General features: G+C 34.4%; 3 protein-coding genes across 3 annotated transcripts in view; 2 read left to right on the forward strand and 1 right to left on the reverse strand.

The window, feature by feature from the left end:
- Positions 1-182, forward strand: part of LOC126754863 (alpha-tocopherol transfer protein-like) — a 31,371-nt gene extending 31,189 nt beyond the window's left edge. Inside the window, exon 4 of the mRNA XM_050467058.1 lies at positions 67-182. Coding sequence (XP_050323015.1) covers positions 67-105 — 39 coding nt within the window. The 3' untranslated portion in view covers positions 106-182. The remainder of the gene's footprint in view (positions 1-66) is intronic.
- Positions 183-1,669: 1,487 nt separating this feature from the next.
- Positions 1,670-2,862, forward strand: LOC126754898 (glutathione S-transferase theta-3-like). Its single transcript, XM_050467102.1, has 4 exons — positions 1,670-1,921; positions 1,990-2,092; positions 2,142-2,461; positions 2,525-2,862. Exons 1-4 carry the CDS (start codon positions 1,807-1,809, stop codon positions 2,662-2,664), a joined length of 678 nt encoding a protein of 225 aa, XP_050323059.1. The 5' UTR covers positions 1,670-1,806; the 3' UTR covers positions 2,665-2,862.
- An 827-nt stretch (positions 2,863-3,689) lies between these two features.
- LOC126754870 (retinol-binding protein pinta) lies at positions 3,690-10,274 on the reverse strand. Its single transcript, XM_050467069.1, has 4 exons — positions 10,157-10,274; positions 5,724-6,034; positions 4,255-4,627; positions 3,690-4,156 (listed from the first exon to the last, which is right to left on the reverse strand). Exons 2-4 carry the CDS (start codon positions 6,020-6,022, stop codon positions 3,902-3,904), a joined length of 927 nt encoding a protein of 308 aa, XP_050323026.1. The 5' UTR covers positions 6,023-6,034; positions 10,157-10,274; the 3' UTR covers positions 3,690-3,901.
- Between the last annotated feature and the right edge of the window lie 3,163 nt (positions 10,275-13,437).

The following is a 13,437-nucleotide window of genomic DNA, read 5'->3' on the forward strand; positions in this document are numbered from 1 at the left end:
TAGCAACACATCCGCTCATTACCCTGCCATCATTTTTAATTACAAATTTACATTATTTATTTTCAGAAATCTTCCTTCAATATATGGAATTTATTAAGTTCATAAAAATTGTCATTCAATCACTATAAATACCTTACATAAGTAATAAAAGAAAAAATTGGAAAATATATTACAATTTGAAAGCAATGAGTTTTTACTTTAAGAAATGTACTGCGATGCAATTTGGAAAGGCAAGCATAAAATGGGTGGCAAGTAAGTATTTTTATTTTACAAAGTTTTTAAGGATTGTTCTTTAACGGGCACCCCTAGTGTGACAGCCTATAAAAGGCGATTTTTGGGGAAAAACAATTCTTTATCCAATTGCTTAAAAAATTTAGGGGTATATTTATAGTTATTTTAAGAACACACAGTAAATTTTTCGAGTGCTGCAGTGATTGAATGAAATCTGAAAAAACTTAAGGTTCAGATTGGTTGTCATACTAAGGCTTACCGATCTAAACGGTGTTAGAACTCCGAAATAAATCCGGGTCAATTCCGGTGCGTAAAACCGGCTGTTGTGGGAATTGATTGGTTGCAATCGAAGTCATCTAACGGCAGGCCTAGGAAATGTGCTGTTGACGCATAAGGGCTTCGCTGTGTAAGTATTTGATGGGAGAGATCAATAGGTCTGGAATGCAGTGTTCTGACAGGTGTAAAGCTTCTTCGTCTGCGTTTCGCTGCATCCAGGCGATCATATTGGTGCGACGTAGTTTAAAACCCACCGGCCCATGAGTTTGTATATGACCAATAACATTTCTTTGGCTTTTCCCCATGAGCTGCCGGAAAGCGACTTGCCGATTTTGTTGCGGCTCTGCACTTTGGCAGTTATCGCGGTCGTATGAGGAGTAAAGTGACACAGACTGACGAATGGTACACCTCAAATTTTAGGATTACTAACCATCCATCAGTTTGTGAATATGATCGCTTTGAGAGTGCTAGGCTCCGTTCTGAGAAATCATTTACCAAAACAGCCGGTTCTACGTTACCGGAATTGACCCGGATTTCATCAAAAATTTCAAAATGGCGGCTTTGAAAATATAAAGTTGAATTTTATCCAAAATTTTGATAGTTTTCAGCCTGTCAAAGTCGATTTCTGATCAGTTTAAAAAGGTAGTTCGTGTGGAGGTGTATTAAAAAGAATATACAGAAAAAAAATTATTGGGATTGGATTCTTTGTTTTCGAGTAATCACTCAAGTAAATTGGAAAAATGTTTTTAAATTGTCAAAAAAATACTATTTAAATATAAAATTATAGAGCTAATTGAACAGAGCGGCTATAATTTCGAAGGCTGTAACTCAAAAACTGTTTGAGATATCGATTTAAAATTTTAGAAAATATTTTTGAAGGTGTTAAACTGTCGAAATATTATAAAACTAATTTTGTTTTTAATTCCACAATATGTGTGCGCTTAAAAATGAACTTTTTTTTTCAAAATTAAAGAGATTTTAAAACCTATTCTATCGATCAGGCAGCACGTTTCGTAACGAAACTATTCCCATCCACTAAGCTTTTATTTAGCAAAAGCTTTCTACACGCAATTATCACTTGATTTAGTTATGCACTAATTCGTAACACAAGCGCAAAATAAATAACAAATTGTTATCGCAAAGCAAACATGATAAAACAAAACAACAAAACGGAGTTGGTGGATTGCATGGAAAGAGGCTGCATTAAAAAGCTTTGAAACCTGCGAACTTTAGACTCTACTATCTGGAGGTGCGAAAACTGACATCTAGGAAAATAAATTATTTAAAAAAAATACTACAATGGCGAAGTTCAAATATTACTATGATTTAATGTCGCAACCCTCACGCGCCTTGTGGATTGCATTGCGATTGGGTAAGATACCATTTGAAGACTGTCCTGTTTCATTGAGGAAGTGTAAGTATATATGGTGTAATATTGCAAGAAATGTAAACATAATACAACTATTTTTTTAATGAACCCAGCTGAACAACTGAAACCGGAGTACAAACAAATAAATCGCTTCCAAAAAGTGCCGGCGCTCGTAGATGGAGACTTTCATCTTGGCGAGAGTGTAGCGATGGTTAGGTAAGCTGTTAGCTCCATTGGGAATAAAAAGTTATAATTATTGTTTTAGATACCTCGCCGATAAGGGTCAATTCAGTGAGCTGCTCTATCCCAAAGCATTAGAACAGCGTGCGCGCGTTGATGAATTTCTCGAATGGCAGCATTTGGGTGTGCGTTTGGGCTGTACAACATATTTTCTTGATATGTGGCTACTTCCCATTAACGGGATAAAACCGAAACCTACCGCTGAAAAAGCGGCTACCTTAAGTAGAAACATGGAGTCACAATTAAAAATTTTAGAGGAAATTTGGTTGAAGGACACACAGTTTGTGGTGGACAATGAACTAACTGTGGCAGATTTATTTGGTGCTTGTGAAGTGGAGCAAACGAGTGAGTAAAGCATTTAATATAAATATATTAAAAAATGAATGGTATATGCTTTTATTCTTGTAGAATTAGCACACTATGATGTTGGTAAGAAGTTTCCGAAAATCACCGAGTGGATGCAACGTGTTCGAGAGCAAGCAAGTCCACATTATGATGCCGCACATGAATTTATATATAAAAAGTCTGGCATGAAACCTTCTAATTAAAAATCGTGATGTTAGGTATTGAATATTTATCATTTAATTTTTTTTTTTGTATAAAAGAAAAGGTAGCTTTTCTTGTTCCCAACCTTGTTCATCAATATACGGTGACATTTTATTTTAATCATTATCAAATGCCTCGTAGTGCCTTGTAGTCTAATTGAATAAAATTTATGCCGATGATACTAATATCTTTGCCTTCAACACCCGTGCCGTTAGTTTTGCTTTCTCCAGACTGGATAAGGAAGCAAAGCACCTAGCAGTGAACGAAAGCAAGACGAAATATCTCTTATCATGAAACAAACAGTCTTCGCACTTGCGACTAGGCTCTTATGCCACTGTTGACAGTCATAACTTCGAAGTCGTAGATAATTTCGTCAACAGGTGCTACTTCGGACTGAGTAGGCAATTGAGAAGTAAAGTCCTCTCTCGACGAACAAAAACCAAACTCTATAAGTCACTTATTATTCCCGTCCTGCTATATGGTGCAGAGGCATCTGATTAGTCGACGTTACGGGTTTTCGAGAGAAAGGTTCTGTGAAAGATTTATGGTCCTTTGCGCGTTGGCCATTGCGAATATCGCATTCGATGGAACGATGAGCTGTATGAGATGCACGACGACATTGGCATAGTTCAGCGAATTAAGAGACAGCGGCTGCGCTGGCCAGGTCATGTCGTACGTATGGACGAAAATACTCCAGCTTTGAAAGTATTAGACGCAGTACCCGCCGGGGGAAGCAGAGGAAGAGGAAGACCTCCACTCCGTTGGAAAGACAGGTGGAGAAGGACCTGAATCTCCAATTGGCACCACGTTGCGAAAAGAAGAAACGACTGACGTGCTGTTGTTAAGTTGGCTATAATCGCGTAAGCAATGTCGAACGCCAGTAAAGAAGAAGAAAAAGAGTTGTTGCTGTTATTGTTTTGCATTTTTAGTGGCCGAAAAATGTTGATGTCCGTTCGTGTTACATAGACCCGACTTTCGTGGTTGTTAAGAAAGCTAATGCTTCTAAAGCGCAATGTTGTTATAGTAATTCTCAATTGTTTTAAAAATTTATATTTAAATATTTTACTATTTTTTGTTTTGTACATTCCTTATATGTAAGTATGTATTCTTCGGCAAATATTGCGAATTTCACAAACTGTTGGAATTATCTTAATTGTACATATAACATGTGCTATATATACATACAATAATGACAAGTAAAAATCTCATTTTATTTAATTATAAGATAACAGAAAAACACTAGTCAATATCTAATTTTCTAAATGAGCCTTCAATACCGCCAAGCGATTCGATGTCAATTGGACGGCCACGTCTTAATTTTTCATTCGTGCCATATTTGACCTCCTCTTCAAAATATTCCTTATAGCTAAGTAATTTCTTTTCCCACTCTTTGATGCCATCATCCAGTGTTCCATTGCTGCCGCCATATTCGGCCGGTAGACACTCTTTGGGTATATGCTTGTAGAGGGATTCGAAATTTGAATGCACGTGGAACTGTTAATGCAGATAAATAATAACAATTATTTAAGAGAAAAATATATACATATGTACAATATGTGTGTAGAGATGACTTGCAACAAGTTTACACTTACACGCTTCTTAATCTTATCACTCATCAAACTCCTTGCGATGTTCAAAAATTTCTCGCAACTCGAATTGACGTTGACAAAATGGAAACCTTTGGGACGATAAGGCCATGCTTTGTCGCCAAGAACGGCAAGTTTTTTCACCAATGCAGCATTGAAGTGGAAAATATGTCCCGGGCCGACACCTTTAAAGTCTAACACCTCCAAAAAGCCCATAACGATTGCATTATCATCTTCGCGAAATTGTATATCGCCCAGCATTGAGCGCACCTTCACTACATTAGCCAAAGAATATTTACTACTATCGAAAAGGCCATAACGCGAGATATGAATACGTGGGCCATCGGGTGCTATGGGTTTTGGTAGGGGTAGAAAAACGCTGTAAAGACATAGAATGTTTTATTTAGTGAAACAATTTATAAATAATTTCTATTATATTTGATCGATAATAAGAGAAATTCCACCAAATACGTTCGGAAAGTAATAGGACTGAGTCGATTTAAAAAACATGTATGTATTGAACCAATCGTTACAATTCTTTAAAAACTTTCAAAATATACTCCTTCTGAGTCGATGCAGCCTTGCCAGCACGATTTCCAAGCATTGAAGGCGTCACGGAAGGCATTCTCCGGAACAACCTTGAGAGCCGAGGTGCATGCTGCTCTCTGAGTGTCTTCAGGCAAGTCCGCGGCCACATCTGGGCTGTAGGGCGGCTGCGGAAGCGTTGAGATGCCGGCTTTGGTTAGGTAGCTGTTCACAAGAAAGGCGGTGTGACCCGGGACGTTGTCGTGGTGCAACTTACAATCGATTGCGATGTCTTGTCGGACCCGATTGACCCTTCGTTTGAGTCTCTTGAGGACTTCCACGTAAAACCTAGCATTGACGATTTGTCCAGGAGGAACAAATTCATAGTGGACGATGCATTTGATGTCAAAAAAGACAATGAGCATCGTTTTCCCTTTGGATTTGCTCATTCTTCTGGCCTTCATCAGCGACCTCTTCCCGGGCCTCCAAAGAGGCCTGGTGCCACTAGATGTGGTGTGTATCTTGCTAAAGCAACATCTAAGTAAGCCTGCTTAATCATATCAACCGTCTCTGTCGCAAATTTACCGAGTTTTCCACAGAATTTAATCGTGTACCTCTGCTCTAACGAAACTGCATTTTCGGCTTACACCACTCACAGAAACACGTCGCACGAAAATCTTTGTTCTGACTCTCCAGGTGCTCGGAGACAACTGACCAGCCGCTCGTTGGTTAGCTAGGAACGTTCTCTACCGAATCCAGTCAGTGCGCGCACGCTCCGAAGTACAGTCGCGACGGAAGAAAAATCAGTCCTACTACTTTGCGGACAAGCCCTGTAGTTCTGAGAAATACTAAGTCGCACTGACTTCTGAAGACTTTCTGACTTCTGTTATTTTAGAGCCCTTTGGATGAATATCTTAGCTTCCCTTTGAAAAAACTTTTTATCTACTCACCCAGAATGTAGAATGTCAATAGCCGCGTCGTTAACAAAGCGATCTTTATACAATTCTGTCACTACATTACGCATTGCATAGTAGTTGTCCAGTTTTTGCTTCGCCTTCTCTATGCTATATTTGCAGCCGCGCAGGAATGCTACCAGAAACTGATCGTCTGTGCGTGCTGTGAGATGTGGCTGCTTCAGTATCCACTCGCGCAGTTGTTCTATATCGGCATCGATGCGGTCGGGCACTTCGCCCAATTCCTCCTGCGCCCGTTTGGCCAACTCTGGTGTTAAGGGACGTATATTAGACATGCTTTAGCGATACTGAAACAAAAAAGAAAAAAAAAAAGAAAAAAGAAAAAAAAAAAATTAATTGTAAATTTTTATTGACTTTACATGTCTTTTGTTTGTTGTTTATCTCATTTTCGTTGTTGTTATTGTCGCTTCTGCCGCCAGCTATTTGCCATAAGCGTTTTCGTAAGATCTTCATTTTTTTCGTAAACAATTGGCTTAAATGAATCGTTTTATTGCGCTAATGAACACCTGTTTGTCGTTCGTGTACTGATTTGCAAGACTCATTGCCTGATCTGATTAGATTATTGATTTCAGTACGCACTAGCAATTTCTATAGATTTCGATTAGTGGGTCTTGTTTTTATACATTTACTGCTGTTAAGTATTAACTTTTTTTAATTTTTAACATTTCACTGTTATGCGTTTTAACGCCTTGCTACCTCTTTATCAGTTAATCCGTTGATAGCTTAAATTTTTACGTTCAGCCCATATAAATTCCTCAAAAAAGAGCTTGTGGCGCACAATGACAACGTTCTAATCTACCGTTATAACATATAATGTTAATTATACAGTTAATACTCAAATTTGTACATTTTTTTAAACCTTAACGGCACTTTAAGTAGATATTGTAAATTTATATAATTTATGCAAGTTACTTTTATTGAAAAAATCCTCAATATAATTATATATTGGTTGGGTAGTCGAAAAAGTCTTTTCGTATTTCTAAGCAAACTTCAACTTATTTTTTATATTTATCGGCCACTTTTTGCCATTTTTTCGCTAGAGACATTATTCCATCAGTGTAAATCGAAATTTCGAAATTTCCAGAACGGAAGCGAGCGAACCATTGTTGTGCTACACGAACAGATACGAGCATCGTCTCCGTAAACTTCACAAATTTGCGTAGCATTCTTCCCTTCTTTATACAAAAATTTCAAATAATAGCGAATTTCATCATTATTTTCACTCATTTTTGAACGGCTGTAACTTTTTTTTTTGCAATTTCCCCGAATTAATTTTTTTTGGTTAAATGAAGCTTAAAATCTCACCTTTCTAACACTAGATGGTATAACACAATATGGTTGGTAACACTAGAGATATACGACTGCAACGACACCTATTGACAAAATACGAAAATATTTTTTCGACTACCCAATATATGTTTGAGTTGCGAGATTATCTAATATTTGGTGATGCCCGAACTTAGCACTTCCTTACATATTTTTTATTTAGCAAAATTCACATAATACTCATTATACTACAATTTAAAGCAATTAAAAGCAGCACGAAATTGTAGCAAGTTCAAGGTCCCATGAATTGACTGCCTGCCATAAAAGTTCAATTTGAATAACTTAATTCAATTACATGCCGTTCAGGGCTGTGTGAAATCGTGATATTTAATAAACGTGTATGCAAAGAGTTTGTCGATAAAATATATATGTATACTTATGTTATCTAAAGCAAATAATGAACATACTTGAAGTGCAGTGAGCCTTTCCTTTTTAGTGCCTAAAATATTCATTATTATATAAATAATTGGAATATCCGTAGTTAATTTAAAAATTGTTATATCTTAGTTTATATATGTATACATACATATGTATACCCTGTTCAGGTATACTAAGTTTACTATGAAATTTGTAATACACAGAAAAAAATGTCAGAGACCCTATAATAAATGTATATTGGGTAGTCGAAAAAGTATTTTCGTATTTTAATTTTCATCAGTGTAAATCGACATTTTGAAATTTCCAGAACGGAAATAACCAAAGCAGTGCTGTGCTACACGTCTCCGTAAACTTCAAAAATTTCATTGATGGCATTTGTCCGTTTTTTTATACAAAAATTTCAAAATAAAGCGAATTTCTTTATTATTTTTACTTATATTTGAACAGCTGTAACTTTTTTTTCAACTTCCCCGAATTTAATTTTTTTTTGTTAAAAGAAGCTTAAAATTTCAACTTTCCATCACTATATGGTTGACACAATGTGATTGGTAGCACTGGAGATATACGACTGAAACGACATCTATTGTCAAAATACGAAAAAACTTTTTTGACTACCCAATATAAATTAACGGCGAGATCAACTAAGTCGATTTATCCGTGTTTGTCTGTCTGTTCGTCTGTATATATGCGAATTGGTACATAACTGACCAAGCGAACTGAAGCCTCGTTTATTTGATATTATCCAAGGCATCGCTATGAAAAAAGCTTTAAAGCGTTTTTTTTTTTTATTTTCAGTTGTTATTTTATATAGATCAGGAGATCTCTGGCTTTCACAAACGAAAAAACTCATTTTACTATATTAGAATTAAGTTGGTCGTTTGATTTGTAAGCAATTATGGGATTTTGCAAGCCAAGTGCACGTTGTTATTTTTTATCCCATAAAATTTGTATGCCTTGCCTATTAAGCTGTTGTCATGTTCTACACATAAACAAGATAAGCAATTGCTTTATCTGTTAAAGTGTTAAAAATTATATTTACTCACAGTTACAAAAAACTGCTTTATATTGTTGACCTAAAAAAAGTTGTAAAAAAGCTATGTATTGTGCATTTTAAGTATATACACATATGTTTATATACTAATTATATATGTACGTTTTTTTATGTAAAAGATATTTGTACATTGAACCACTCATCATAAATTTTTCAATTATTTATTAAAAATTATTAAAAAACAAATTGAATGAGTTTGCTTATTTTTGTGCATACACCTTTGTATGTGCATATACATATGTACATGTATACATAAGCGTAACATACAGTTGTGTCAAATGCGTCAGCTCGAAGATATCAAAAAATGATAATGAAAATGAATAATAGCAGTGATAAGCTGCACAGACATACATATGTGAACATGTGGGCGGTAACACATAGCTGTGTTTGAGCTATAAAGAAATATATATAGTATACATACATACAAACATACATACATAAATGCAGTTGAACTTTTATAACTCGAAGTTCTCCATAACTCCAATTCCAATTCAAGAGAATTGGTTATAGAAGTCTAATTTCATACAAATTTGCTTCCATGACTCAAAGTCTCTTCAACTGGAAGTTTTTTCTGTGTATTATAGTGAATCGAGTTAGAGAAGATCAACTGTATATACATATATACATGCATATAATACAATACATATTTAGGTTTATATACAATATAAAAAAATATATTGAAGTTTGATTAGAAATACGAAAAGACTTTTTCGACTACCCGATATTTTTGCTACTTTAGTGTGACAGTTAAGTGCATAGAACTTTAGGCGCAAGGTTCAGCTGCTTTTTTTAACAGCAACAAGTACATACTGTACAAAGATAACACATATATGTATGTACATATGAGCAGATTACTCATACGCCCTGTGCGTTCGTGGAAGCAGTTAACATGCCTAACCGAACTTTAAGCAGATTTTTCTTCGATCATATCAACTAACGCTGACATTTAGCATACCACCATGAGTTATAGTTTATTAATATCAACTTTTCCACTTAATTGAATTGAGTTTAAGCATTTACACTTAATTAATTTGTCATAGGGACCACAAGCACACGCACGTTTCTTTGATATAACAACGATAAGCCAACACACACTCATATTTCGGTTTATTATCAGTTGCACTATTAAGTTTAGCTGCTGTTATACGCGATAACAATAATTATAATTATAATAATTAAGTAATTAAGTAATTATTTTTGTTGCATATCCGTAGGAAGGATGAACTTATTAAGCTTTAAACTCACATCCATACGAACGTTGAATTCAAGAAAAAGATATTTTCATATTTTATGCACTTTTTACATTAAAATATGTTAGCTTATATAGGTTGTACCCAATATATATTCATATATATTGTTAGCTGCTTTAATTAATTAACTTTTTGAATAATAATTTTTTATTTCATTTAAAACAGATTTTAATAAGTAATTACTTATGCGTTGATTGACTTTTTTCTTTTTACAGCTGCATTTATATACACACATACATACATATATGCCTATGTATAACACGCAGACAATGAATTGAGTTTTTATTAATTAAATTTTTTTTAATTTAAAATGGTTTTTTAAATTATTTTTTCAATTAAAAATTGTTTTTTATTTATTTATTTTCCACTATAGCTAAAATATATAATCGTTAAGGCAAACTTACACTACAACCGTTCTTTTTTCTACCGCACTGAGTTGCCCTTAAACTGACACTTGTACTTGAAACAGTTAGGCTTATTGAAGTTGTGCTCAACTGCCAGCGACTGTAGTAGGTTGGCAACTGAGCGATATTAATAAAGTAATTCTGCCGGTATCATACAAATTGAGTGATAGATAAAACAAGGTGCTACAAACAGTGACACACAAATGTATGTATGTGTACCCGATAGGAAATTCGTTGCGAAGATTAGGCGGCTCAATAGTATACATATATACATATATACGTATACATATGCAGTTTTAAACTCGGCTATAACTTTTTTTCTCTTCTTTTATGTGCTCTGCATTGACAAATAATTGCATGCGTACCCAATAGGAACTCAATAGGAAATTCGATGCGAAGATTTGACGGCTCAATAATTTATATTCATGTATGTATGTATGTTAGGCTGGCCCCAAAAAAACACCATTTTTTTAGCTTAATACTCTCAAAAATGGGTTCTTAGACACCTCTAAAAAATATCTCTCCAAGTAAGGGTAACGGGAAGGTCCTCTGTCTGACAGTTTACTATTTTGATAATAAATCAGATAGAAAAATGCATATATCGCTTCCAACTACTTGAAAAATTATCTTGTTTCAAGGATTTTGTAGGTAGTTGAATGCTCTACAAAATGGTCTCTCACGATTTTTTCCTAAAATTCCTAAACCTAACCATTTAAAATTCATATATATTAAGGATTTACATGGGTTTACAGATTTAAAAAAATCGATTTTTTTTATTGTCTTATTAAATGCTACAAAACCACGAGTGTATTGTCCTAAATTTTCAAGTTGATTCGAGTAATAGTTTCGGAGATACAGTTTTGAGAACTTGTGCGCTCGAGGCTAGCTAGCCTAAGTGCGCCGTATTTAAATGCGTTTTTCTTTAAACTATGTTTTTGAAGTCGGTTGGCAAGATTTCTCGAGAACTACTCAAACGATCTTTATGAAATTTTATACAGATATTCGAGAAACAATTCTTAAAGACTTGGATGAACGATTTTTTTTCGATTAAAACTATTTGAAAAAAAAAAAATGTCGCGAAATTTTCATTGTTTTGTAAAAATGTCTGCCAAAATTCCAATTTTCAGTTTTATTTCCTTCGTCCAAGTTCTAAGTTAAGGTTTAAAATAAACACTTATTTTTTTCAATTTAGATGATCCTGTATGGAGTTACCCTCCCATTGCGGGCGCATCTTTTTTCCGAGGAGTCACAGGAAACGGCGTCGCAATGGCAGAGCTTAAAATATTTTTTTTTCAAAAATTTCAGAATTTCTTTGTTAATAGTGTATATTTGTAACAATAAAAAATTATAATAAAATATTTCATTTTTTTTTATGTGAAAAAAATTGTTGAAAATAGTTGTCATACCAGTTTTTAACAATTTTTATGATATTTTAAAATTTTTAATATACTTATTTGCTAGCCACCTGTATTTATACGTACACACATACATATGTTTCGATATTCTCTTGGCTAACTAGCAGTTCTTATAACTGGGTGTTTCTCTCTACGTAAGCAGTTGTTATCAACATACCAATGGAACACCAAAAAAGCACCGAATATTCCATCTGGGTTCATATATTCATTGATAACAGATGCAAATACTTGTATAAGGTGCATATATACTTACTTGCATAGGTTTGGTACATTTAATACAGAGCTTCCCCTCTGACTAGATTTATGCCTAAATGTTTTATTCCTCATTGTGCTATTTTTGTTTTCGATTATAAATTGTTATCAAGAAACCAGAAAACAAAATTAACGTCATAGAACGTGTTAATCGCAAATCTAAGCTAATATCGAGGATTTTAGAATTCCAGATAAGAGAACTAGTATTTTAATTATTATTTTTAAATAGCAGTAGCTAACATATTGGTAGTGTTGCGAGCATAACTGTTGTTTATCCTCCCACATTGTTCGTACTTTAAAATTATAAAATTTTTATTAATTATTGTCAGTTTTAACTACTTTATTATTCGCTTCATAAATGTATATTAAATTAAGGGTTGCCAAAGGAAGTGTAAAATTTTATAGATAGTAGATTTTATTACAAAAAATTCCATTGCCAAAAAAATTCACACTGTTGTGGTAAAATTTTATACGCGGTTCGCTTACTTCATAAATTAAAAAAAAAATACTATTTCCCAAATTATTTTTTCCCGTTTACTAATAAGTACCGTCATTAAGTGAGTCATTGTTAAACCAAAGTTCTTATCAGAAATTTCTACTTCAGTCTAACACTAAATTAACAGATTTCTCATAACGGCACTATCGTGAATTACCATTTTTACGAGCCCATAATAACTAAGAGAGTTGCTGATGTTGGTAATTATTCTGACATTGAGACATTTATCAGTGCAAAATATGATTGGCTCAAATATGAGTAGATAGTAAAGAATAAGCAATATAGAATGGAAAAATGCGAAATCATTTATCTACTGTCTGACAGATAAGCACATTGTACATATGTACATATACATATATGTACATTAAATATACATAATTTGTCGTTGACACTGACTAGCCTACTATTGGTTTTTGTATGTGATTAATACTCGCATCCCACTTGATAATGCTTAAGGGGTTGCATGGGTTTCATTGAGCAAAAAACTGCCTATTTTTAATAATTCTTTTTTTTATATACTATATAAAAAATTAAATATTAATTATTGTTCCAAAGATACATATTTTGCAAAATTGCGGCAGTCTCTTGGAGAAAATGTGCCTCCGATCAGGATCAACAAAAGTAAAATGAAAAAAGTACGTGTTTCAACTAAGATCATAAACTAGGTACTGGACGTAGGAAAAATCCAAATTTTTGGTAAAAATGGCTCCACCAAAACCGTGGAGAGTCGAACTGCTTGGCGCATTTTACGTCCAGGTCTTAAATTGAAAACGTACAAAATACGGCTTGTGCAAGAACTGAAGTTGCTCGACCATCCTAAGCGACACTCTATGTGGTCTTGAAAGGTTCCAAGAAGATCCGGCGTTTTCGAGCCAAATTTTGTTCAGCGATGGGCCTCATTTCTGGCTCAATGGATATGTAAACGAGCAAACTTGCCGCATTTGGGACGAAGAGCAACCTGAAGAGATTCAAGAGCTACCATTTCATTCAGAAAAAACATTGGTTTGATGTGGTTTGTAAGCCAATGGAATCATCGGTCCGTATTTCTTCAAAATATATGCCGGTGAGAACGTATCCGTCAATGGTGACCGTTATGGCGCCTTGATGACCAACTACTT

This window comes from Bactrocera neohumeralis, chromosome 4, assembly GCF_024586455.1.
Source record: "Bactrocera neohumeralis isolate Rockhampton chromosome 4, APGP_CSIRO_Bneo_wtdbg2-racon-allhic-juicebox.fasta_v2, whole genome shotgun sequence".
Lineage (NCBI taxonomy): Eukaryota > Metazoa > Arthropoda > Insecta > Diptera > Tephritidae > Bactrocera > Bactrocera neohumeralis.

What these genes read in the sequence shown, in the direction of transcription:
- LOC126754898 (XM_050467102.1), top strand. Translation starts at nt 1,807, where the DNA reads ATGGCGAAGTTCAAATATTACTATGATTTAATGTCGCAACCCTCACGC. An exon ending in TCCTGTTTCATTGAGGAAGT is followed by an intron (nt 1,922 to 1,989) that starts GTAAGTATATAT and finishes TAATGAACCCAG; the next exon opens with CTGAACAACTGAAACCGGAG. An exon ending in TTGTGAAGTGGAGCAAACGA is followed by an intron (nt 2,462 to 2,524) that starts GTGAGTAAAGCA and finishes TTATTCTTGTAG; the next exon opens with AATTAGCACACTATGATGTT.
- LOC126754870 (XM_050467069.1), bottom strand. Translation starts at nt 6,022, where the DNA reads ATGTCTAATATACGTCCCTTAACACCAGAGTTGGCCAAACGGGCGCAG. An exon ending in ATTGACATTCTACATTCTGG is followed by an intron (nt 4,628 to 5,723) that starts GTGAGTAGATAA and finishes ATGTCTTTACAG; the next exon opens with CGTTTTTCTACCCCTACCAA. An exon ending in GTGATAAGATTAAGAAGCGT is followed by an intron (nt 4,157 to 4,254) that starts GTAAGTGTAAAC and finishes CTGCATTAACAG; the next exon opens with TTCCACGTGCATTCAAATTT.